This window comes from Pelodiscus sinensis, chromosome 22 (genome assembly GCF_049634645.1).
Source record: "Pelodiscus sinensis isolate JC-2024 chromosome 22, ASM4963464v1, whole genome shotgun sequence".
Lineage (NCBI taxonomy): Eukaryota > Metazoa > Chordata > Testudines > Trionychidae > Pelodiscus > Pelodiscus sinensis.
Window position 1 is genome coordinate 626992 of NC_134732.1, and position 26711 is coordinate 653702.

Genomic DNA, 26711 nt, shown 5'->3' on the forward strand with positions numbered 1-26711 from the left:
TCCTGCCCAAGCCGGCCACTTTCCTGTGCCTAGTGCGGAGATCGTGGACGAGGTCCACGATGTCCGCACTAGCCCAGGCGGGTGCCCGCCTCTTGCGGTCCCGGGCAAGCTCCCGGGAGCCACCAGCCTGGTCCCGGGAAGAGGGGGAGGGCTGGGGGGCATCGGGTGGGTGGCTCGATCCGTGCGAGGTGCAGGGTCTGCTGGCTGGGTGCTGGCAGGCTTGCACCTGGCACGGGCACCGTAGCCAGCCCGTGCCCCTTTAAGGGGTCCGGGGCCGGGAGGGGGGCAGACGAGTTTCCTTGATGTTGGCCAGAGTGGCCACCAGGGAAACCTGGGAAGGGCTAGCCTCCCACTAGTTCGAATTAAAGGGCTACACACCCCTTAATTCGAACTAGCTAGTTTGAACTAGGCTTAATCCTCGTGGAATGAGGATTACCTAGTTCGAACTAAGCGCTCTGTTAGTTCGAATTAAATTCGAACTAACGGAACGCTAGTGTAGCGCCTATGAAAGTTAGTTCGAACTAACTTTGTAGTGTAGACATACCCTGAGAGATTATTCATATTCATTATGTGTGTTACGTAATTCTTGGCAGCCCCAGCCCTAGGTCAGGAACCCATTGTGCTGAGCACGGTACAGACACCAAACAAAAAGTTGGTGGCTGTCTCAAAGCGCTTCCAGTCTCAGCACTGCACAAGTTCACAGAAAGGTGCTGGTGCCCTCTGAGACTGCAGAACTCCACAGGGGCATGCAGCAAACGTGGACTCAAGCACCAGACTCTGATTTACGAGAGAAGGCAAAAGGAAATGTGAAACTCTCTGCAGCCATCAGGGGCTGCAGTCCAGGCCCATTGCTATGCACCTGTATTCTCCTGGTGGGAGAGAGATGTCGCAGGGGTTTCACATGCTAAATATCACAAGTTCCTGACTCACAGAAGTACAGTTAAAGACAGCATGTAGATGTCATTCTCCATTAGTTAGGATGTAGTGATGACACGCATGAACCCAATCCCCTCTGCCTCTCTCCTGCTGCCTACTAACCCTGCATCCCTCCACGCCTGCTCCCTCCCGGATGTACAGGTCAGTGTGGCCATGGCTCTGCTCTCTGGCTCCACCCATTCAGTCTGCAGGGAGAGATCAGCTTCATGGGGTTAAATGGGACTTGGCATTTAGACTCATTTCTCCCGTGCAGTAACTAGTCTCAGCGCTTTGGGGTTTCACCTGGCTACGCAATGCAGAGAAAGAAACTGTCCTTGAGGCACCAATAGGACCCATCCACAAACCCTGGGCATAGAAGGACAGAAGGCAAAGCAGATCCGGAAGCTCCCCAGAGCGTGCGCAGGACTTTGTCCTGGCACAGCATGACTGGTCTGGAGGAAGGGAGTGCAAAGGGCCAACTGCCCAAGCTAACACAAGAACCACTGCAGGACAGAGGGCGCCAGATGGTCCCACACTTCAGAGAGCGGGTACCAGGACTCGGGCCCTGGTAATTCTGCAGGTCACTCCTGGAACCCCGTGCGGAATTCACTGCCATCGACTGCAACACAGGAGCTGATTAGTCACCTCATAGACTCATAGACTTTAAGGTCAGAAGGGACCATTATGATCATCTAGTCTGACCCCCTGCACAATGCAGGCCACAGAATCTCACCCACCCCTCCCAGAATAATCCTCTCTCCTATATCTCAGATATTGAAGCCTTCAAATACTTTGAAGACCCAAGATGCAGAGAATCCTCCAGCTGTGATCTGTGCCCAATGCTACAGAGGAAGGCGAAAAACCTCCAGGGCCTCTGCCAATCTACCCTGGAGGAAAATTCCTTCCCGACCCCAAATATGGCGATCAGCTAAACCCTGAGCATGTGGGCAAGACTCACCAGCCAGACACCCAGAAAGTTCTCTATAGTAACTCCTATCATCCCTCCATTGACCTATTCCCACTGATAATGAATGGTCAATTAGTTACCAAGATCATGTTATCTCATCAAACCATCCCCTTCATAAACCCATCTAGTTTAATCTTGAAACCAGATAGATCTTTTGCCCCCACTACTTCCCTTGGAAGGCCGTTCCAAAACCTCACTCCTCTAATGGTTAGAAACCTTCGTCTAATCTCAAGTCTAAACTTCCTACTAGCCAGCTTATATCCATTTGTTCTTGTGTCCACATTGGTATTAAACTTAAATAATTCCTCTCCCTCCCTGGTATTTATCCCTCTAATATATTTAAAGAGAGCAATCATGTCCCCCCTCGGCCTTCTTTTGGTTAAGGTAAACAAGCCAAGCTCCTTGAGTCTCCTTTCATAAGACAGGTTTTCCATTCCTCGGATCATCCTAGCGGCCCTTCTTTGTACCTGTTCCAGTTTGAATTCATCCTTCTTAAACATGGGAGACCAGAAATGCACACAGTATTCCAAACGGGGTCTCACCAATGCTTTGTATAATGGCACTACCACCTCCTTATCCCTACTGGAAATACCTCGCCTAATACATCCCAAGATCGTATTAGCCTTTTTCACGGCCATGTCACAATGGCGGCTCATAGTCATTTTATAATCAACCATGACTCCGAGGTCCTCCTCCTCCTCCGTTACTTCCAACTGATGTGTCCCCAGCTTATAATGCCACCATGCGACAGTGCTTGGCCAGAAGCTGCGAAATGGGACCCCAGGACTCGGTGTTTTGCTCCACTGGAGGATTTGCAGCAAAGGGGAGAAAAGGAAAGAGTGTGCTTCAGAAGAAGCCATAAACCATCCCAGCCCTTGGAAAGCATCCAGCCTCCAGTGGGAAGCTGAGCCATGCCTTGGAGGGGATGGGAGTCCCCTTGGAAGCTAGTCAGAAATTTCAAGTCTCTGCTGCTTCCTTCTCCTTATAATGAGAAGCTAGATCAGCAAGCCCATCCCTCATTCCCTGCATGTGACGGAGGTTCTGGCCAGTGCCTGGGAATAGGGCTGTAGCAAATCGTCAGCACCAAGGACCTCAGAGGGGAAGAGGTTTGTGAAATAGACACCGGCTGGCTGCATAGCAGATATCGGGAGAGCTTCCAAACTCCCACTGAAGCAAGAACAAGCCAACAGAGCAAGAGGCAGAGGACTGAGGGCTGTTCCGTCTTCGGAGGGGCACATTCCAGGAGCATATACTGACATACCGGAGCAACACCAGCCTTCGAAGCAGGAGGAAAGGCCGTCTTTTCAAGTTCTCTGTTTAAACAATAAGGGTGACGGTATTCCAGTGGCCACTGGTGTTCCTACAGGCGATTGGGGAGCCTTGCCTGACAAGCATAGATCACACAGCTGTGTTATTCACTCACACGTAGCCTCAGCACTGCACCCCAACCTTTCCCTATCTCCCAGTGCCTACTGGGCAGCCTCTGTTCATGGTCACAGTCTTACATCTCCTGGCTCAGCAGCGCCAGTGGGAGAGACCCAAGTCAGGGTGCAAACGTAACCAGAACTGCTATCGTCCATATGTTGACAGCTTACCCCAGAGGGATAATCATCAGGAGAAGTAGCCTGTGTTGGATGGATGGTGGGTTTCCTTTCTGCTGGTGACAAGCACACATCATTTTCACGTCCTTTGTTTCCAGTCAATAGAGACCATTTTCTGCACCATTCCCATGGCTGCAGTGCAGCAGAAAGCCCCGTCTCCCAGAATTAAATGGAATGGGGTCAGTCTAGGAATGCCCTTGCTCCAAATGACAGGAGACACATACCAGCAGCACAGTGGTGCAGACACATGGCTGTAGGCATTGAAGCGTGCTTTATGGCAACAGGAGACATTGGTCAGCATTGTCCCCCAGTCTTGGCATCACCAGTGGGAAAGAAATAATCTTGGTTGGATGACTCCTCCAAGGCACAGTGGGGGGGGGGCTTGGAATCCTTATTGTATATACAGAGAGATATACCTACCTCACAGAGCTGGAAGGGACTTGGGAAGTCATTGAGTCAGTCCCCTGCCCTCATGACAGGACCAAGCACCATCCCTGACAGATTTGCCCCAGCTCCCTAAGTGGCTCCCTCAAGGATTGAACTCACCACCCTAGGTTTAGCAGGCCAATGCTCAAACCACTGAGCCATCTCTCCCCCCTGCCTTGATACTTGCAGAAATTCCTTAATCCACCCATTCTCTTCCAACATTTTCATTCCAGGGTCAACTTCATGGGCAGGACATGTTCCTCCAGCCTCACCTCCCAAGCACTCTGCCTGTTAGCAAAACGTTACTTTGTGAGCAACCTAGAGCTGTGCGTTTCCCCTTGCAGTTCAGTGAGGAGTACCCAATCTTACTGGTCTTCTGGGAGTTTGACCCTAAATAAGTGTGTCAGCGGAGCAAGAGTTATTCTACAGCACTCCTAGGCAGAAGTCACAAGCATTGGTGGGGAATAACTGGGATGTCTGCCAAGATATTATTCTGATTGGGATGATTACACAAAGCAATAGAGTAAACAGCTCTTGCCTACTGGGTACAGCATGGCAATAAGAAAGAGATCCCAGGCATACTCCTGGCTCTGCTCAAGACCTGGTGTGTGATCGCAGATCATTTAACAGGCACGTGCCTCAGTTTCCCACATTCTAAAATACAGAATCACATGCTTCACAGGGGGCTTGTGAGTGTTGATGAACTGACGTTAGGAAAGTGCTTTGAGGTCCTTGGATGGAAAGTGCCAGAGGAGGCCCAGGCATTACTATAGGCGAAGGGTTGACACTGATGATTAGCTAAGAAGGGAATTTAGATTCCTGTAAACATTTGGCACAGTAATCAATGTGCAAGGCAAGTACATTTTGGACCAGTGTTCACACTACAGCTGCATTCGCCGGATTCCCCTAATCCCAGGGCTCTGTGATCAGGGGGACATGTGTAAGGAAATGTGTGATGAGGATGAGAGGGACTCAGCCCAGCAATAGGCCCGCTCACCACTCCTGTTAAGAGATGCTTTCCCGCTAACTGGCTGCTGAAACATGGATGAGCAGAAAGGAACCGAAATCCAGAGGCCTACGAGCTCCTTCAACACTTGTCATTTCTCCCTTCACAGTAGAACACCCACCCCATAAACACACACAGACACACACGCTCCTCTCCTATCAAATGGATCACACAGAAACCTGTCTGCTGAGTGCTGGTCACTCCACTGTCTGCCATTCCAGGTGGCAAAGCCAGATGCAGCTAAGTCGTTAGGAAGCACGGAGCCATGCGAATCCATGCAAACGTGGGCGCGTTGCAACACGGAGGAGGCTGCCTGGCAGAGACCTGTGCAGCCTTTCATGAGCAGTCAGTAGACAAGCTTAGTGCACTCTGATGAAAAACAAATGTCTCCAGAATCAGAGGGGTAGCCGTGTCAGTCTGAATCTGCAAAAGCAGAGAGGAGTCCCGTGGCACTGTCAGCCGACGGTCAGGGCAGTGTGTGTGTGTGTGTGTGTGTGTGTGTGTGTTTCCGAGAAAAGGTTTAACGTCCGTGTCTTTACTGCAAGGACTGGGGTCCCGTCGCAAAGGGTAGCCAGCAGGCCAACAGACGCCCCTTATTTATAGGAAGAGCTTATTACACCTCAGATTTTAGCTGCTAGGATACAAAAATCACTTCGCAGCGGGCAGCCTGGGAAAGACTGAGAGGTGCCCCAATGGACCTGTCACCTGGATGTGACACAGATCCAAACGCCCAAGCTCTTCCTATACCCTTATGACCGGCTGAAGTTCTTTTAAATTGTGCTTGGTTCTGTTACAGCAACTGAAGGAGTCAGGTTAAAAACTTAAACAGTTACAGGTTTATTAAAAAGGCTTATAAAAGCATATGGTTACAATGGCTATTGCTCTCTTTCTTAACTGTTAGCAAATACAGCTATTTAAAAAAATGTTACAAAGAAAATAAAGATAGAAAATAGAAATAATGGTACCAAGTGACAGCTTAATCTTTAAAGAGCTCTAAGTCTATGTGTACACTTAAGACAAAGGACCACATCCAGGTACAATTTTTACCCCCTTCTGTGCCTCTCGACTCCAGCGTGTCAGGCCAGGGCCGGTCCCTCAATTCCTAGGAAAGACGAATATGAGGTGGGTGTCCCCTTGGAACCTCGGGAGATTAAACACCTAACCTGACCAGCAGATAGATGGTAGATTGATGCTCAAAGTAAATGTGCTGCTGGACCCATCTTTATACCCCTGGGGGCCCGTATCCTCTTTCTTATCTAAGATGCTGAATTATACTGGTCCGTTTTGTGGCGCCAGTTCTTACAAGCAAGTTTCAAGTTAATTTACACTTGCAAGAGAGAGAACTAAATTGTGAGTACTAGACATTTTTTTACTGGGCAAGAGATTCCTCCCCCCGCGGATGGATGTGTGTTCGTATCAATATGGGATTAAGTCAAGGGCACTCCTCTGCAGCCTCTTGGTCAGCAATTGGCATATCTCTGTTTACAGCCATTCACGATCACACAGCCTGGGCCTTCTGCTCTGTGTGCCCTGTATGCTCCAGGCAAGCAAAAATGGATGTTACAAGGGGGGGGTTCCTGTCTGGCTACAGGCACCTTATAGACTAACTGACACGCATCTGACGAAGTGGGTCTTTGCCCACGAAAGCTTCTGCTCCAACACTTCGGTTAGTCTATAAGGTGCCACCGGACTCCTCGCTGCTTTTGCAAATGTCTCCAGAGGTTCGTTTCAATTTGAGATGCCTGGCAAGAGTCCCAGCAAAACACACTTGGCTGGCACTTGAGGGGCTGTAGCCAGACACGAACCCCATCTTGGTTTCCGCCCCCCCCCCCCCCCCCCGCCAGAGAGCAAGAGAAAGGCAGTCAGCCTTTGATGCCCTGGGAATGCAGGTGTGCTGCCTGTCCCTGACTCTACCATAAACAGAAACCAGACAGTAAATGGGCTAGCTCACGACCCGGGGCCTCCCACCAGCCTGATGGCTAGTACCAGTAATTGACACGCCTGCACTGTCCCAGAAGAGGAATCTTCGCCCATCACATACCAGAGGTGCCCATTGTCTGCATTTTCCCAGGTGTGAATTATGCTTTGCACCCTTTGTGGGAAACTTGGTGTTCAAAGCCATTTTTCCTAATTGGCCACTTGAGACCAGGAAGAAGCCTACGTGACCCAAGGGGTATAAAGAGGGTTTAGTAGCCCACCCCATTGGAGCTCCAATCATCTATACCTGCTGGCAGGTATTGATTGTCTCCCGAGGTCTGTGGGACGCCCAACCTCGTCCTACTTCTTCCCGAGGGATTGAGAGAAAGACGCTGGCCACGCCAAGTCTGGAATGCAGGGGTGAGAATATATACCTGCTAGGTGTCTATTTGCATGCATTTAATAAGAGCTCAGAGAACCAAAAGGGCTTCATGGTACCTGTAAGTGACTTATTAGTGTAATTTCTGTCCTGTCCTTTGTAGTGGCTGTGTTATCTGTAACACAGCAGTAGCATTTAACAACTAAGTTTACCCTGTAACAATAAAATAGTAACTGTTTAAGCTTTAACCTGACTCCTTCAGTTGCTGTAACAGAACCAAGCACAATTTAAAAGAACTTCAGCCGGTCATAAGGGACTCACTGCCCTGACCGTCGGCTGACAGGGGCCTATCAGGTGGGCCTCAGACACAGACCCAGGTAAGGCTGCACTTTGGGACAACTCAAAGCTAGAGATTCCGGTTTGAGCAGACTGCTGGAAAACCACAGGGATCAGCCACTCTCGGTACTTCTGCTTCAGAACTGGCCGCTCTCCTGAGGCACCGGCTGCATGCACGCAGCTACAAGCAGCACTCGGACTGGACCGAGACCGCAGTGGTGGATCCCAACCTGTCCTGCATCCATGGCTGTGGCTGCTCCGCCTGCTACAGCTCACAGGGCACCTGACAGTCCCTTGCCAGCTGGCCGTTCTCCGGAGAGGCACGTTCAGGACCCTAGAAACAGTCCCAGTTTGGAGCCAGAATAGAACAAACCCTCAATGATGGGACGGGACTGCTCAGAGGAACAGGGCTCTTGGCCCAGTCGTGATAGGCACCACGTGTACAAATCGACCACAGGCATCACCACGCTGCAGGCCAGGGCTGCTTCTGTCCCCTTGTCATGGGGACAGACCCATGGAAGGGCGACAAGATGGGGTAAAGCCTGTTGGTGCTTCTTTTGCCTGTTAGCCCGGCAAGCCTCACGCACTGTTAGCGCCGCTGCACCGGGCTGCATCGGAACCGATGATGGCTTCTCCCCAGTAGCCCCCCCGCAAGGAAATTAATTTCCTTCTAATGTTATTCTGAGTCCAGGCAAGAAGCTGCCCCATTCCAAGGAATAGCTCACAGCAAGAATCAGTCTCAGATGGGAGGAGACCAGAGAGCTGAGAAACATGGACATTAGAAACCAAACACAAGCAGAACCATGCAGGCCGCAAAATGATGCAGAGCGAACCATCAGGCTTGAAACCAATGCTTGGTCTGGGGAGGGCAGACTGCGCCCTCCAGAGTTGGGCACCTCGTGGTCACTTGCTGGGGGGGATTTAAGGGCTAATCCTTGCAACCTTTTTGTTTATACTAATACGAGCTGAGATTTTCCAAGGGGCCTCTGCAATTCAATAGGAGCTGGAGCTCCAATTCACTTGGGACCCCTGGAAAACCCTGCCAGAGACAAGGAAGATAAAGAACATCAAGCACAGGCCAGGCCAGCCCAGGGAAAGCAAGGCTGCCAGCAGCAGAGCTCAGCAGCGTGTGCTCCCTGGCAGGAAGCTGTGTCTGAGAGGCAAGGAAACGAGAAGGCTTTGACGACGGCAAGCCCATGCAGCTCCTCACCAGCTTTCCCAGCGACCGCGCCAAGATGCCATGTTTACTTCCAGCCTTCCTCTCTGCTCAGCTGCCAAGCAGCCTTAACGACCGGACGAGAACCACTGGGCCAGGAAACGCACTGCATCACATCAGATCAAAGGGACATTACACAGGGAGATCTCACTGAAATCAACCCTGCTTTACCTGGGCTCCAAGTGCTCTGCCAAGGGGCCAAGGTTACCCCAGGGCAAAAGAACTTTAGCCCCCCATCTTCTTGCTAGGAAGGCCTGTATCTGCGGGAAGCATTCCCACAGCAGCTATTCATTATCAGCACCCACATTTTAACTCCACAGGATGTTCTGAAAGTGACACTGTTATACCAGATGTGACTGAGTCCAGCCAATGATCAAAACTTATCAGCAGACGGGGAAGGGTTCTGGCTTTACGTCTTCCCCATGGCATGTGTGTTGGCGAGATTTTGCATTACTGTCTGGCTCCCTGCATTTGCAGGAGTGCAGAGTGGGTGCAGGGATTTGGGTTGTGACTGGGGGTGGGGAATTGGGGGTGCAGAGGTTTTGGGTTATGTGGAGTAAGGGTGCAAGAGGGGGAGCAGAGAGTTGAGGGAGGGAGGACTTGGGGTGCCAGAGGCAGGCTCTGGCTAGGAATCACTTACCTGGGCAGCTCCCAGCCAGCTGCCCTGCCCAGCAGATTCCTCAGCCAGGAAGAGGCCACAAGCACTTCTCTGGCCCCAGATGTCGTGCATGGGAAGAGGAAGTCCTGTCCTCCCCAGACCCGCCAGCTGAGCCCAGCACAGGATAGAAGCCATCAGGTGGGTCTTCCCCATTCCTGCCCCCTGCCCCATAGCAATTTACCTCTCTGCCAGCTGCCCTGGGCATCCGAAACAATTGCTCTTGTGGAATCCCTTTACTTGTCTGCCAAAAAGTTACTTTTTTTGCAAAAGAATCTGCGGGAGACATAAATTCTGTGCATGCACAGTGGCACACAGTTCCCCGCAGAGCAGACACAGCCTGGGTCACATTAGTCTTGTGTGGCCCCAGAAGATTAAATTACGACAGATGAGTCTCACGTCAGAGGAAAAGGGGAGCTACATAAAACTAAAGCCTGTTGCAGGAAACAGCGAATGGATCCCAAACGTGAACTGCCCCTAGCAACGAAGCAGACATGCCAATGGGCTTTACATGGCCATCCATGTAGCCAGCGGTTCCTGTTGGCGGTGAGTGACAGGAAACACTCTCTACCAAACTACTCGGGAAAGTTGGTTCCCTTTTTCCCCTGTTGTGATTCAAAAACTGAAAGCTCCTGTCTCTCAGAGTGATAACGAATGTACCGGAAAACAAAACTAGAGAAAGGTTCAATAAGTCCTAAAGTGACAAAATCCAGCACTACTCAAAGCAGATTCTCCACAGAAAACAACTGATTTCTACTGAGTAGAAGAACAGGTGGAAATCTAAGAATGGATTTTTTTTTTCATCTTAGACACACAAAACCCCATAATCTTGCTTTTTGGAAGTTTCACCATACAGCCCGGTTCCTGTTTGAACCCATTAACCCTTTTCCACACACCCCTCGTCCACTTGCAGAAAAACCCCGGAGGCCCAAGAGGAAGTGACTGCACGTTTGACATATTTGTCATTGTGTCTAGCTTTCTCCCATGCTTTTTGAACCCGGGCCAGGCAGCAAAGGGACGTAACCTTGAGCTGGGCTGAAGCCTGTCTTTCCCAGCAATAGAAAGGGGAGAGGGTCTGGGCTGGAAAAACGAGGAGGCAGCTTTTCCCTTTCCTTTCTGCAAAAATCCCCCCCTCCTTCCCACCACCCTACTCTGCACCGGTGGGACATTAGACAAATTCAGCCAGGGCATATCGGAATGCTCCAGAAGGAAACTTGCAGGCCTGCTGCTACAGTTGATACAAGGTACTCACTCATTCACCCAGCACGTTTTCCTCATAAACCAATCCCCAAGCCCTTCCCAGAAAGCGGGCAGGCATTCTGTTTACCCTGTTCCCATTATCGGGGCAGCAGTTAATGGGAACTACACCAGGTGGCTCTTCTGCCTCGTCCACTGTGTGCCAGCAGCATAACACAACGGGTCCTACAAACACACACTGCATCTCACAGCAAAGCCCTCCTTTGTGTCGCCACTGTCTAGCAAAGCTTATAGGTTGATGCTATAGACTACATGCATCTCCCACCCCCAGTAAACATTTAGCAGGCTGGCCAACCCGGCTCAGTCCTGGCTCGCGCCGGGTCTGGGAGCTCAGTGCCCCCCCCCCACTTCAAGACAGGGGCTGCTGCCACCCCACGCTGCTGCCTGAGTCAGCTGGTCTGCGAGGGGAGCTGGTTTTTAAACTGGCTTCCTTCGCAGACCAGATCCCACCTGGCACCCTGTGCTGCTGCTGCTATCTCGGAGCCAGCATCGCGGAGCAGCAGGGCTCCTCAGGCGTGGGGCCAGAGCGCACTGGCTGCCGGCCCCACCCCTGGGGACTACAGAATAGTCGAGTAACCGATGGGAATTCGTGCGGTTATTTGCCTATTCAATTAACCGATAGTTAACACCCCCACCGCTGTCTGCACGGACTGTCTCAACAGACCAAGCAAGGAAGCTCAGCTCATGGGCTTTCCTCTCACCCTCTGGGTCAGGGAGAAGGCATGTTGCTGCACACTGCTGGGGAAGCCGGAACGGCTACTGCCCGTGCCATGTGAATGAACAGAGGCCTGGAGGCCTGGGGGCTGTCAGCCCTGCATCTCCCCTCACTGTTCACTCTGTTTAAAAGAAGAATGGATTAGGGGTTAGCAGAAAACTCTGCTGGCTTCCCACTGAGGGATGGGAAGCTGAGAAATGGTGAGCAGTCACTGTCTCAACTTTGCAGAGTCCCCCGGTGAATGGCCACATCAGGTCAGACCAAAGGTCCCTCTAGGCCAGTGTCCTGTTGGCCAACAGTGGCCAGTGCCAGGTGCCCCAGAGGGAGGGAGCAGAACAGGGAATCCTCACGTGATCCTCCCGTCGCCCATTCCCAGCCTCTGCGCCACCCTCCCCACGAGGCCCGGAGAGCACTGCACGGCGCAAGTGGAAATCAAGAGAGGAAGACCAGGCCCAGGTTTGTCAGGGGTGGATCAGACATCACGCGAGTCTGTGCTTGTCCTGAACGAAGCCATCCTGGGCTCTGTGCACAGGCAGGGCTAGGACTGGTGAGAACACAACAGATCCCTTCCTTTCCCACTGCGCACCCCTCCCCACGGGGTACCCAGGTTCCACTGCCTGGAAAGAGAGGAGGAGGATCGCACAGAGGAGCGGGAAATACCAGCGAAGGGGCCACCTCCTTTGCTCCCTCCATCCCTGGTAGACACAAGACATGGCCCCTCTGAAAGCCTGGGTATTTCCGGAGGGCAGTGGACTCTCTCCCATCACACTAGAGACCAAGGGAGGAGCAATATGAACATATATTTATAGCAGCAGTGCAATTATTTCTCTTACAGGAGGAATATTTCCATGCTGGGTTTTTTCCTTCCCTTATCATAGACTCTATATTTATAGCGTGAGAATCCTGCCTCACACAACACACGCTGCCAGGCCGCTGCGCTCAGAGTCCAGTTCTGGCTTCTCTAACAGCCCCTTTTCGGGCAGCCCCGATCTACGCTCCCCTTGGGGGACATGCTCAGGAGCCAGCGGAGTTTGGGGCACCCCCCAAGAGACTTGGGACTGGGAGCGTCCGTGGTGTTGCCTTTAGGCAACTGAGCAAGATCAACAGTCTTTGGGCTAGATCCGGAGCCTCACTCCAGCACCACAAAGCAGCCAACAGAGCTGCAACCCCCCCCGCCCGGTTCTCCTCTGGTTACTTGCCCCAGCAGCCATCAGGACACTGCCTGCTGTGATACTGGGGGAAGAAAACTGCCACCTGCCCACTGAGGCCACGCCCAGCAGCTGCGCCAAAAGGGCATGTCCCTGCCTCAGTGTCCTGCCCACCTAGAAGAGGCTGACTGCACAGGCTGGTCGTGGCAATGTGCCCCCGTGTTTACAGCATGTCATGGATGAGCAGAGGGAAAGGTTATAAATTCCTGTGAACCTGAGACTTCTGCTTTGAAAGGGAGAGAAACAACACAGTGCCTTGGGCTGCCTGCGGCCCCTCCCACACTCACATTTAACACATTTCAGACAAAAGTCTGGTCCTTTCCACACTGACCTGGGGATTTCATGGGCTGTGGGGCTTTCGTGCCATTGAGACTGATACGGGCCCTTTGCTAGATGAAGCCATAGAATGAGGGTTCAGTGTGTCCAGAGCCTGCTTTATTTTCTTCACCCTTGTGTGTGGGATACCAGCACGAGAATGAAACGCCAAGTCCCTGGGCTTCTTGGAAACGACTTCGGAGTTACACGAAAAGAACTGCAATAACCTGGATGTAAAATGCATGCAATGAATAACCGCAATGTGCTACACCCATGGCCAGCGTCTTTTAACCAAAGATTTTAAGGCTCTGGATAAAAGTGAATTATCACAATAGTAAAAAGGAAACTGTCTGACACCCATTTTAGAGTTGGGGAAACTGAGGCACAGAGCGTGAATCTCCCCCAGTCAATGATAAATCTGGGTCCAGAGCCCTTAAGACCCAGCTCTAGTCACCAGACTGTGTTGCCTTGCAGCAGCTAGTGCTGGGCAACTTGCTGCATGCAATGGACAAAGCCATTTCTTACCAAAGGCTGAGAAAACGTGACCGGGGAAACACCTAGAAAGAGATTCCGACAGGCGAGGAAGATAATGGCCATGCTATTTGAGGGCCTAGTTTCATACATTAAGTCTGCAAGGCCTATTGCTCCAGCCCCTGAGCATCTATTCGCTCTGGGCAAGGCCATGGAAGTCGGAGCGCCTGATCCCGCTGTGGAGACTGCACCGCACAATGACTGGAGGTTGGAATAAAGGCTTCGGGGGGCAGATTTTATAAACTGAGAATCAAAGGGGCTGTGCTGGTCTGGATCCCCTTCTCCCACACGCAGGTGGGCATCGGGAGCGATGTGAAGGGGGTGCCCGCCTCTTTCCGGGGTTCAGCACCAAGAAGGGCGTGAAGGGAGAGACGTGGCGAAAAGGATGCTAGGTGTGCTACCGTTCAGCGCCCGAGGCTCCCTGCGCACAGCTGCAATTTGAACCATCTGCCTGCACCGGCGCAGGGCAACGGGGAGAGGAAAAGGGGAGGGATTCCCACAAGTGGCCAAGAGGGAGCCAAGGCTCCCTTTCCAACTGGGGAAACTAGGTTTGGGGGAGGCTTTAGTAGGGCAGCCATCACATCAGCCCAGATGACCAGAGATGGAGCCCAGCCAGCCCAGATGGTAGGGAACAGGTGTTCTGCACCCTGAGGAAGGGAAAGAAAAGGGTCGAGGAACCAGGACAGAAGCAGCAGTTCCAGGAAACACCAGCAAGTATCGGGCTTGAACGTGGTAACTCCCTTTGCTGCCCATTCTGCCTGGGCCCTGGGGACACTGCTAGTGCCGCTGTGGTGGGGCACGTGGGCGGCGGATGCTGCTTCTCCTGGGGAGGTTAGTTCTTGTCCCAAATGAACAGCAGGTCTGCATGGAGATGGGGCCACAGGAGTCCCAGCCCTGGGCCCAGGCTGTGTGGAGCAGGAGAGTTAGAGCCCTCGGGCAGGGCAGAGCAATGAACAGCCGGGGCCTCGGCTCTGAGGCAGGAGGGGGCAGTAAATAGTCAGGGCAGTTCCCAGCAGTAACTAGTTGCAGCCTGGTGCCCTGAGACTCCCAGTGCAGAGCTGCGGAACCTGGCTCTGCAAGCCCAGGGTGCTCCGGGGAGAGAGGCACGAGGGGGCTGTTTCACCTGCCCTGGGACAACCAGCACCAGGATTAATAGACTGAGGTCACCTCCAGTCGCTTCACTCGGGCTTGTCTATGCAGCACTGCTGGACAGAGACGTCCTGCAGCAGCAAACAAGCACCGGCCCCTGGGGGGGAAGCCACAGGGCTCAGGCACGGCGCAAGGGCAGTCCCAGGAGCCAAACGCCGTGGGTGAGAGCAGCAGGGCCCAGAGCTTTGGGAAGGCCCAGGGGTAGCGGGGGGCAGGCTGCCTTGCACTCACTGGCAGCAGCGGCTCCACTCCCCCAGCTTGTCACTCAGGGAGGGGAGATGCGAGACCGCCCCTCGCACACTCCGATGGGAAGCGGAGCAATGCAGCCAGGGGTGTGGAGCCGCCTGCTGCCGCCAGGGAGTGCCGGGGGCCCAATCCTACTGCCAGCACCAGACCCCTGCTAGGCCCCTGGGCCGCATGGCTGGCAGGAAGAGGTGGGAGGGGTATGGCGGAACAGGATGGGAAAGGTGGGGCAGGACTGGGGCAGAGGGCATGGTGTACTCTCCCTCCCTTGGGTGGTGCAGGGAGAAGTCATGTGCACCGTGTCCTTCCCCATTTGTCCCTGCATGGGGATACTACCATAGGCACGGACGTTGTGGGTGGTGTCACCCATGGACAGCCACCCCAATCAGCACTTCCCCTCCCTCCCAGTGACTCCCAGCCCCTCAGGTGCAATTGGGGAGGGGCAGGAGGGGTGAAGTGGGGTGGGGCCTGGGGCAGAGCCGGGGTGAAGAATCCTCCGGCACAGAAGAAAGGCAGTGCTTCTGGATGATGCTTTTTTCCAAAAAGGCGCCTCCACCAGTATCACACCAGACTGGACTAAAACAAACCTCCTGCCTTCTCCACAAGGGCAGCAAAAATCTCTAGGTCATTCATGACTGCCGGTCCCTGGTGTTTATGGGGTTAAATAATACACTGACTGGGGGAGATCAGCTGGCTCGAAAGTGAGGTGCCCGTTTAGCAGAGTGGGCCAGACTTATCCCTGGTTTAAATCTACTGCAATTATTTAATTTAATTGATTTATTTAAAAATTGTTTAAAACCACAACAAATAAATAAATAAATAAATATATAAAGTAAAATATAGGTCCCTACCGGGGGGGGGGGGGGGGGGGGAGGGGGCGGAGAGGGAGGGATAAGACCTGCTACTATGGGACTGACCCCAAGGATTCATTTTATTGGGTGGCTCTCCCATTCCCACCAACATTAATAGCAGCTGGGCTGTACAATATTGGTCAGTTACAGGCACCGCATGCGTATGGTTCAGCACTAAGTGGCCCACTAAGGAACTGCATTATCAGGTGGGGATGGCATGACATAAGGGAGTAAAATCAGGAAAGGACCAAACACAGAGGCCTTTGCCTTCCTAGAAATAACAGTATATTGTTAACTCAGGCTGGGTAGCTCAAGGAACATGCTTAGTGAAGACAAGGCAGTTGGTAGTTTTCACAAAAGTTGCGGGTTGAGTATAAGGACCAGGTTCCTCAATCATTTTTAACTCCATCTGTGAGCTCATGTGAAAACTATAAACAGCCTCATCTTTCCTAGGCGTGTGGTGCTAGCTAGCTTTAAAACCACACCTTTTCCTAGTGAAGACATAGCCATCGTGGCAGAAAGAGAAGTGAAATAAATATTTCTGTTCTCTATTTGGGGAAAACCAGATGATATAATCTCATCACATGGTGACAATAACACTCTTTCCATTTCACTAAGTATCTCTGGAGGATGTGAAACAGAAGGACTAAAGTCAGACATTTTTTATAAAAAGCACATCCAGGTACGTTGCCTCAAGTGGTTTTTAAACACTAGTTGAAGAACTCACTGAATGTTAATGTTGATTTTCAGCAAGTTCTGGAGCATCAGGAAAGTTCCCGAAGACTGAAGGAAGCTAATGTTTGGCCAATTTTAAGGATAAATGGGATGACCCTGGTAATTATAGGCCTGACAGCTTGACAAGAATCCTGGACAAAATAATAAAGTAACTACCAAGGGACTGGATTAATAATTCATGCAAATGAGATTTTGTCAAACTAACTTGGCACTTTTTGTTGCTGGGGCGATAGGTTTGGTTGAGAAAGGTAAAAGCGTTGCTGTAATAGGCATTTGAGTTGGTACATTCTGATTAAAAACCAGAACAGTATCAAATCAACATGGCACTCACTTAATGGATGAAAAGCTGCCATGTGATAGGCCTGAAGATGTAACTGTAAACAGGGAGCCGTCATCTCAAGGGTGCACGTCCAGTGGGGTCTCACTGGGATCAATTCTTGGTCAGAATCTATTTAACATTTTTATCAATGACATGGAAGAAAACAAAATTATGACTCAGAGTTTGCAGTTGTCCCAAAATTGCATGAAGAGGACAAGTAATTGATTCAGAGCAAACAGGATTGCTTGCTAAACTGTGCGCAAGGAAACAATGTACTTTTTTAATTAGCTGTGAAGAAAGACTGTAGGCCTCATTTATGGGAGGCAGGACTCGCTGAGGAAGCAGTGACTCTGCAAAAAGAGTTGGGGGTTGTTATGAATAATCAGCTGAACATGAATTTGCAATGTGATGCTGTGGCCAAAAGAGTTAATGAAACCTTGGGATTCATACACAGGGGAATCTCCAATGGGAGAGGTGTTATTTTACCACCTTTGCACTGTGAATGAACTGGAGAGGGTTCAGAGAAGAGCGATCCCAATGATTAAAGGATTAGAAAGGCAAAGTGGCTGATATAAATCTTGTATTGGACCTACATGTGTTGAACTTAAAAAACAACAAACAGTCTGGTGGCATTTTATAAACTAACCAAACATGTAGATGGGATCATGAGCTTTCGTGGACACAGCCCACTTCTTCAGATGACTGGAGTTTTGAGTTTAGGATGTCCACACCCAAAATAAATAGTGGAGAAGAGAGAGGGGGGAAGGGAAAAAAATGGAAGGGGGCAGGAAACAAGAAGCAGAGGGTATGTAAATATCAAAGGGAAAACTAAACAGGCAAAACTGGTAATCTATAAACACCTAAAATTGGCTAGTTAAAAGAAGCAGATAAGGATCTTAGGATAGCAATTAGAGAGGAAGAGTACTACCACAAGAATCTACACAGCTAAGAACCACCACTAAGGAACTACCTTATCAGCATTCTATACAATAAAAAAAAATCAAGGAGCTCTCAACGTTAGAAACTATCATAAAAAACCAAGTGCTGAACCTACATGTGTTGGTGAGACTACCTAGAGGTAGTCTCAAACATGCCTTGAATTGAAGACTCAAAGAGCTCAATCTATTTAGCTTAGCAAAGAGAAGGCTAAGGGGTGTAGAAGCACCTACACAGGGAACAAATATTTAGTATTGGACTCTTCAGTCTAGCAGAGAAATATGTAACATAATCCAATGGCTGAAACGAGAAGCTAAACACATTCAGACAGGAAATCGGGTGGCATGTTTCAAAGTGAGCATCATTCACAATGGGAACAGTTTCACCAGGTCCTGGCTGAGTCTTAATCACTGACAATTTGAAATGGAGACTGGATGGTTTTCTAAACAATCTGCTCTGCAAATGATTTGGGGGCAGTTCTCTGGCCTGTGTTACACAGGGGCTCAGACTAGACGATAACGATTGTACTTTGTGACTTTGGAAGCTTATGAATCCGAGAAGTGAAGAGCCCCAACACAATGGACATTTAATCAGTGGAACTCCTTCCCAGGAGGTGCTGTGATGGTCACAACTATAACTGGGTTCAGAAAAGACTGAGGCAAGTTCAAGGAGGCTAGGTCCATCAGTGACTATTAGTCACAGCGGCCAGGGATGCAACCACATGTGCTGGATGTCTTTAGACCTCTGGCTGTCTAAAGCTGGGACTGGATGCCAGGGAAGGGATCACTTAATGATTTCTGTTCTGAAGCACCTGGCATTGGTCACTGTGGGAAGACGGGATACAGGGCTAGATGGGTCATTAGTCTGACCCAGTGTGGTCATTCTTATGTTTGTGGACTGGGAAGGAGTCTGCATGGGCCTTGTCCAGTTCGGTGAATAGGCACGGAAGGGTCTGCGTGTGCCTGGGATAGATATGGGGAGAGAGTTCGCACAGCCCCCATCCCACTCAGGAAGAAGAAACAGCAACAGGAAGAGGCGAGATCTAATTCAGACAAAAGTTAAACAGAGATGCATGATAGTGAAGCCAGAAGTTGCTAATTAATATCAAGTTGCCTTGGAGAACCCTCAGAAACACAAGCAGACAGAGCTTGTTTAAAATATCTGCTACTGCGGCTCTGCTCTGAAAGCCGACGCTCCGTCCTAGTCGGACATGTCTGCAGCCGCTGCTGCTACTGACTTTCACTTAGCACGCTGCGAACATGCTCTGGAGTTGGAATCAGCACCAGCAGCCTGGAGAGGCTTCACTTCCCTTCCCTTCACCAGACTGGCTGGTGACTTACACCTTCCTTCCCCAGAGGCAGAGCGGGGCTCCCTAGTACCGGAAACGACACTCAGCCAAGCATGCATACATCAGTCAGAAAGGCTACCACCAGGCTGAGCATCAGCTTTGCAAGTCCATCATGTGTGGTGGCACCAGCCCTCCGTGCTTCACACGGCCCATTATGAAGTGCAGCTCCTGCATCCTTCACACTGCTGGCATTAATGTTCACAAACTAGGTTTCCTTTGCCCCAGGATGGATCTCCCCCGCAGCTGAAGTGCAGAAGTGTCAACATTCGGCTCTAAATCAGACACCTACCGCTCTGACAGCTGGTGAACGGTGCAGGCCAGACACAGCTGGTCTACTCCCCGGTGAGCAGGGATTCCTGGTCTTCTAAAAGGCTACGGCCAGATCCTTTTGCTGTCAAAGAGAATGGCGAAATCCTGACCTCACTGGTGACAGGGGGAGTTTTATTGTTCACGTCTATGGGGCCAGGATTTCTCCCTGGACAGTTTCCCACTGACTGCAAAGGAAATAAAGAGCTAACTCCGAAATGTGACCAGAGACCCCCTTGAAATGCCCGTTCACACCTCATGCAGGAAGAAGCCTGGAGCCCTGGTGCAGGGCCCTTGCGATTGGTGCAATTAGCGCCTGGTTTGGTTTTCTTGGAAAGTCAGCCCTGGAAGAGGCAACCAGAAAGTGCTTTATCCAGCTGGATGCCTTTGACCAGAGCCTTCTGTTCACTTATAACTCCAGCCAAATGATCTAAAACCAGGTCTGGTTTCCAGTCTGGGGACAGCCGCGGACGATCTCTCTATTGGCGGTGCAGGACTTTTTATAGTCCTGCCCCTTTTACCATGTGGGCCACTGCCCTAGAAGATCCAAGTGGAATCCTGCAGCTATCTCTGGCCGTTTGTTTGATGAGAACTTCCTCACTAACAAAGTAACTGGCTGGTTCGTTTGCTATTTTTGACTCTAGAACGGCAAGCGTAACCAACATGTAAGCATTTTCCCACACCTTTCATGTGACAACGCTGTGCCCAATCACAGGACTCGGTTCTGAGGATTAAACGAATTATCAGTTTCACTTCCCTAGTATCCTTCTGGTTCCTTTTCAGGGGATGCATCCCCCTTTGCTACTCTAAATCATGTGACTATTTGCTGCTCTCATAAAATAGAGTTTTTTAATGTTTGCTTTTAGTTGTCTTTTGTAGGTAAGTTAGTTATTTGCATTGCCAAGGTGTTTGCATAACATGTACTTTGCAGTAATTGCTTTGTTTCTCTAAACACAATAGCTAATCCTTAGATAAAGTGAAAACATTTGTCCTTTTTGGACATGGCCTTCCTAGTGCTGAAAACAAAGCTAAAATCAATATTTAAAAACAACCAAATGCTTAACTCTTTACAGAGATGGGGGGGAACTTGAAATCTGTTTTAATAATCAAGTTCTACACCTGTCCTGAGTCCCTTTGGCAGCTTTTTTGGGGTTTACTTTTATTCATTTCTATTTAATTTGCAAAAGGTTCTTCTCTAACCTGTTGCTTTGTGAAACACCCAAATGAACAACAGGGGAAAACTGCCTAACAAATTAATCCAGGGCAACAGTGAAAGTGATGGCGCACAAAGTGCTGCTAAATGTCTAAATTAAAAAATAATTACTAAACACACATTCTTCTCCAATCTGTTTCAGCGATAGACATCCTGGGGGTTACAAATTACATGAAGGAGTTTTAAAATGTTCAAACATAAGCATGCATTTTAATCGGCAGAGTCCCTGTCATTCTAACACACTAGTAAAATGCTCATATAAAAGGCTTATCAAAATCTCACACTAGTCCGAGACTTAAGGAGCCATTATTTTTGTGAATAGCCTTGATTCCAAACCTGTTCTACTTTCTGCTATCAAATATGTAAATGAACACAAGGTAAATTGCACAATGTCATGGATACAGTTCAACAGCTTCATGTCTTTCCTTCTCTACCTACCATGAAATAGGCTTTTCATTCAAAAAGGAGAGTTGTTCTTCTGCCTTCAGCACCTTTGGGACATCCCCATAGATACTGCAATATGTTTTCCACTCATGGAAATGGACATGATCTTTCTGAGACAGGGGTGTTTGTCTGCCAATGGCTTCTCAGTGCTAGTTTCCAGAACCCTTAAGCGGGGTTTAAGAAGGGCAATATGGAGGGCTAGAGCTTTGTGTGTCAGACTCTGACCAGAGGCTGGTGGGAGTGCTGTGTGCTGGAATTTGGGATGCTTTCGCACAGTTAAAAATGGATTTGCTTTAAAACTCTCTCACAACAAATGGGTTTCAGTGCATGAGATAAAGGCAGGGGCGATTTAAAATGTAAAAGTAACAGAGGATCTCAGATTAACTGCAAGGTGGGAGGAAATGGGTTGATGTAGAACAGGGGTCTCAAACTCCTGACCCACCGGCCATCACTGATTCAGTTTAAGTCTTGCTCACCCTCTTTTGAGTCCATGTGATTCCTTGAAGCCAATGTGCTTAAGTGATGTACAGAATTGGAACTAAAAGCATAGTTTAGTACATTTCAATAAGTATACCTTACAAAACTAAGTGCTGAGAGCTCATGCCACAAGAACAGCTATATGGACTTCAGCATTGAAAATCTAGTGTAAACCTAAAATATCTGCTTTTCAGGAGTGAGAGATAAAAAGACCCGACGTGCACAAACAACTGGATATCGGACTCCAAGTCAAATTTGCATCTTTCCATGCTTACCCTAGTATTAGACCCAGCGATCTAATCTGGGAAACCTCTGGAATATTTTTAATGCTCTCCCTAAGGATGATCTTGGCATAAATCAGTGAAGTGCATGTTTCCTTTCCTACTGGATGAGGAATGTGGTTGCATTACAAGGGCTGACCTGTAGACATGCCTGCATTTAGCTGACACACTTCATCAGTGGAGATGATTCTTAGGCACAGTGAGATATGTGAAAGCACAATACAGCCTCTCAAAAACCAGCATGCAAGAAATTAATTAATTAGCCAGCAGTGACACTGAGCAGTGCTTGAACAAAGAGATCCTGTTCTGGAACACTAGGCAGTGAAAGGGACAGGTTTCATAGTAGCTATGGGCAAGAATCAGTGGGGAAACGAATGGAGGTTGGACTATGATCGAACTCTGATGTAACCCTTTGGAGAGTTATCCATGAAACTGATTTATAATGAGTGACAATGTCAGAATTACTTAGAAAAAACCCACTGGGATTATAAACCTCAACAACCAATTGGTGTGAGAATCTTACATTAAGGGTACAGTTAATCTGCTTCACTATGCAGCTGTCCAAACCCCCTCCCATCCCCCCGGTCCCTGGGGCTGACAGAAAGGGGGAGAGCGACAGCCCTTGGAAATGAAGGTTTTCTTGCTCAGCAGGAAGCCCGTAAGACCAGGAAGAGAGTTCTTTGAAGGCTCTCAAGAGTGTCCTATCCACTCCTCTGTAGCTGGTAATTAATGAGTAGAACAACTTACCCAGAATTGTGGTGGATTCTCCATAACTGGCATTTTTAAATCAAGATGGGACTGCCCTCTAAAAGATGGCTGCAGCACAACAGAACTTAATTCGGGAATGTCCTTTGGCCTGTACTTGGCAGCAGGACAAGTGAGGCGATCACAATGGCCCCCTCTGGCCTTAGGATCTATGAATCTAAAGTGATGTGGGGAATTTCAGGGCTCTCCATCCTGCAGAGAGATCCTAACGTTTGAGGCAGGCAGACAGACACAGAATAGTCCATTTTTACTTTTAATAAAGCGCATGTGATGATTGGAAAATATATCTTGTAAATCAAAACCCATGCAAGAGCCTCTTAAGGACAAGAATTGATAACTTCCAGCTCAGTATATTTCTCAAAGTTACATTCCAAACAGCCCATTCTCAGGGAGAAGGCAGCTCATTCATTTGATCAGAATTCTCATTCAAAAGAAGCATCAGTCAAGATTCATTTCCTCGGAGTTGCAGAGTAGGCGATCGAGGGTTCTGGTTGCCAGGCCCTGTCGGCAGTATGACTGGCCTTCTAGGCGCTCACTACAGCCCAGCACTGCGACTGCGCCTAGCACGACATTTGTTCTGCTAGTGTGGCCCAGGGCATCAAGTCTCTATTCCTGGATCTGCTCCTGGCACTGGCACTGTCTTTCTAGTGGGGTGCTTTCATTTCACTGCCTTGGGATGACATCAAGCTACTCACAGGATAGATATCACCGTGACTGTCTCATCTGACCTCCTGCACACACAGGTCCCAGACCTTCACCAACCCTCCCCTGTTCCAGGTGGAGCTACTGCAGTCGTTCAAATCTTAACATTTAAAGGACTTTAAAGAATCCACCATTTACTCTAGTTCAAACCAGTAAATTGTCCATGTCCCATGCTGGAAAGGAAGACCAACCTTCCCACCCACTCCTACCAATCTAACATGGAAGAAAACTCCTACCCGTCCCCAAATGTAGTGATAAGTTAAACCCAGAACATGTAAGACCCACTATTTCTCTGCATCAGAGGGGTAGCCGTGTTAGTCTGGATCTGCAAATGCGACAAGGAGTCCTGTGGCACCTTATAGACCAACAGATGTATTGGAGCATAAGCTTTCGTGGGCAAAGACCCACTTCATCAGATGCATGAGGAATTTCTCTGTTTCTCTGCAGTAACTCGGAGCTCTATCCGTCTGGTGCCTATCTCCGGCCACTAGAGACGTGTGCTAATAGCAGTTAAGAGCATAAGAATGGCCATAGTGGGTCAGACCAAAGGTCCATCTAGCTCAGTGTCCTGTCTGCCAACAGTAGTCAATGCCATGTGCCTCAGAGAAATGGACAGAACAGGCACCATCAATTAATCCATCCCCTGGCACCCATTCCCAGCTACTGGCAAACAGAGACTAGGGACACCGTTCCTGCCCAGCCTGGCTCATAGCCATTGATGGACCTAACCTCCAGGAATTTAGCTAGCCCTTTTTTGAACCCTGTTATAGTTTTAGCCTTCGCAACGTCCTCTGGTTAGGTGTTCCACAGGCTGCATTGCATAAAAAAGGCTTTCTTGTCATTGCTTTAAAACATCTCTCTTTTCATTTCATTCAGTGACCCCTACTTCTTGTGTTATGAGGAGGACTAAATAACGTTTCCTTATTTAGTTTCACCACACAAGTCACAATTTTGTAAACCTCTATTATAGCTCTCCCCTTAGCCATCTGTTCTCTAAGCTGAAAATCCGAGTCTTATTAATCTTTCCTCATATGGAAACTGTTCCATACCCGTAATAATTTTTGTTGACCTTTTCTGAATCTTTTCCCATTCCAATATATGTTTTTTTTGAGATGGAACATGCCATGGATTTACACAGCAGCAATAAGATATTTTCTGTCATATTACCTATTCCTTTCTTGCACATGGGCCAAATGTCATTCCAGGCAGCTCATCATGCCCCCCTCCATAAACTCATCAAACTCAGTCTTGGGACACATTCTTTTTTTGCCTCCACTACTTCCTTTGGAAAGCCTTTCCAGAACTTTATACCTCAGATAGTTTTAAACCTTTGTCAGATTGGCAATCTTGTTGATTGACAGATTATACCCATTGGTTATTATACCAACAATGTCTCAAATTAAATAACTCCTCTCCCTCCCTGGTGTTTGTCCGTCTGAGAACAAGTCTCTCTCTCCACAGCCTTTGTTTTGTTAAACTAAATAAGCCAAGCTCCCGAAGTCTCTTGTGAGGCAAGTTTTCCATTCCTCTGACCATCCTAGTAGCCGTCTCTCAACTTGTTCCAGTTTGATTTTTTTAAGGGCTGGAAGAGACCTCAAGAACCCATCCAGTCCGAACATGTACTTGAAACAGAACCAACCACATCTAAATCATCCCAGCCAGGGCTTTGTCAAGCTGGGCCTTAAAACCCCCTAGGAAAGAAGATTTCATCCCCTCTTTAGGGAACCCATCCCAGCACTTCACCACTCTCCAAGGGAAATAGTTTTTCCTAATACCCAACCTAGACCTCCCCCACTGCAACTCGAGACCATTGCTCCTTGTTCTGCCATCCATCACCACTGAGAACAGCCTCTCTCCATCCTCTTTGGAACCCCCCCTTCAGGAAGTTGAAGGCTGCTCTCAAATCCCCCCTCACTCTTTTCTGCAGACTAAACAACCCAAATCCCTCAGCCTCTCCTCGTAAGTCATGTGCTCCAGCCCCTTCATCATTTTTGTTGCCCTCTGCTGGATACACTCCAATTTGTTCACATCCTTTCCAGGGTGGAGGGAATAGACACGATACTCCAGATGTGACCTCATCAGTACCAAATAGAGGGTAATGATCAATTCCCTCGATCTGCTGGCAAAGCCCCTACTAATGCATCCCAATATCCATTAGCCTTCTTGGCAACAAGGGCACAGTGTTGACTCACGTTCGCTATAATTCTCATCCACTCTAACCCCCAGGTCCTTTTCTGCAGAACTGCTACATAGCCAGTCAGTCCCCAGCCTGTACCAATGCTTGGGATTCTTCCGTCCCAAGTGCAGGACTCTGCATTTGTCCTTGTTGAACCTCATCGGATTTCTTTTGGCCCAATCCTCCAAATTGTCTAGGTCACTCTAGACCAGGGTTTCCCAACCTATGGGTCGGGACCCAAATATGGGTCGCCATTACATTTCAAAAGGGTCCCCAAGGTCTCCCCAGGTGGCTCTGCCCTCCCTGCTCCTCTGATTTTTGAGTTGCCCTGGGTCACCAAGTCTTCCTGAATTGTCAAAATGGGTCCCCATCTGGAAAAGGTTGGAAACTGCTGCTCTAGACCCTGTCCCCACCCTCCAGCGTATCTACCTCCCCCCTCCACCCCCCAGCACATGCTGCACTGCTGCATGTCATCTCATTTCTATTACTCTAGTTTTCAAAGGTGTCCAAATCCCTTCTCCACATTGGCTATGCGCCTCCCAACTTTGGGTAATCTGCACATTTTGTTAGCACACTCCACTCTTTTGTGTCAAAGTCGTTAATGAAGATATTCAATAAAATTGCTCCCACAACTGATCCCAGAGGAGCTCCAGTAGTAGCCCCCCACCATCCTGACAGGTCACCTTTCAGCAGGACCCACTGCAGTCTCCCTTTTCCCATCTTTGTCCACCTTTCAATTCTCATGTTTGTCGCCAACTTCATCAATTTAACCAATCACTGTCCGTGTGGAACCGTAACAAATGCTCTGCTGAAACCCAGGTAGATTAGCTCTCCTGAATTTCCTTTCTCCACCAAATCGGTCATCTTCTCACAGCAGAAGATCAGGATGGTCTAACGCAATCTAGCTTTTGTAAAACAATCGTATTTTATATCAGCTACTATTTATCCAAGCTTCCCAATTCTGTTCTAAGACTTTGCATACAACTGAGATGATGAATGACTAAAACAAATTAAACCTCGTGCCTCCGATTTAAACCAGGCTCTTACTTCAGAGATCAGGATGAGACCTAATTGGGGGGTTCTCTCACATCAGCCATTGTAGGTTTCCTACACCTTTTTCAGCAACAGCTGCTTTTGGCCACTGCCAGACACAGGATAGTGGGCCAGATGGACATTGGGTCCGATCCAATATGAAATGCCAACTTCCTAAGCGCAACTGCAGTGCCACCACCAAGCAGGTACAGCCTTCGTTAAAGACAAAAAGGTTTATATTTTGTAACTTGCCTTTCATGGCAGCTCAGGTGGCTGTCAATAAAACCGAG

The 26711-nt window shown here is 49.3% G+C and overlaps 1 protein-coding gene across 12 annotated transcripts in view; it reads right to left on the reverse strand.

Annotated features, from left to right (window-relative positions):
• The window catches only part of EXD3 (exonuclease 3'-5' domain containing 3), a 353448-nt gene that overhangs the window by 117896 nt on the left and 208841 nt on the right, over window positions 1–26711 (reverse strand). Inside the window, exon 20 of one of the 12 annotated variants that reach the window (XM_075905833.1) lies at window positions 12554–13140. The exons of the other annotated variants lie outside the window; for them this stretch is intronic. Within the exon in view, the coding sequence (XP_075761948.1) occupies window positions 13117–13140 (24 nt within the window). The 3' untranslated portion in view covers window positions 12554–13116. Of the gene's footprint in view, window positions 1–12553; window positions 13141–26711 lie in introns of those variants that run through there. 12 annotated transcript variants of the gene reach the window in all.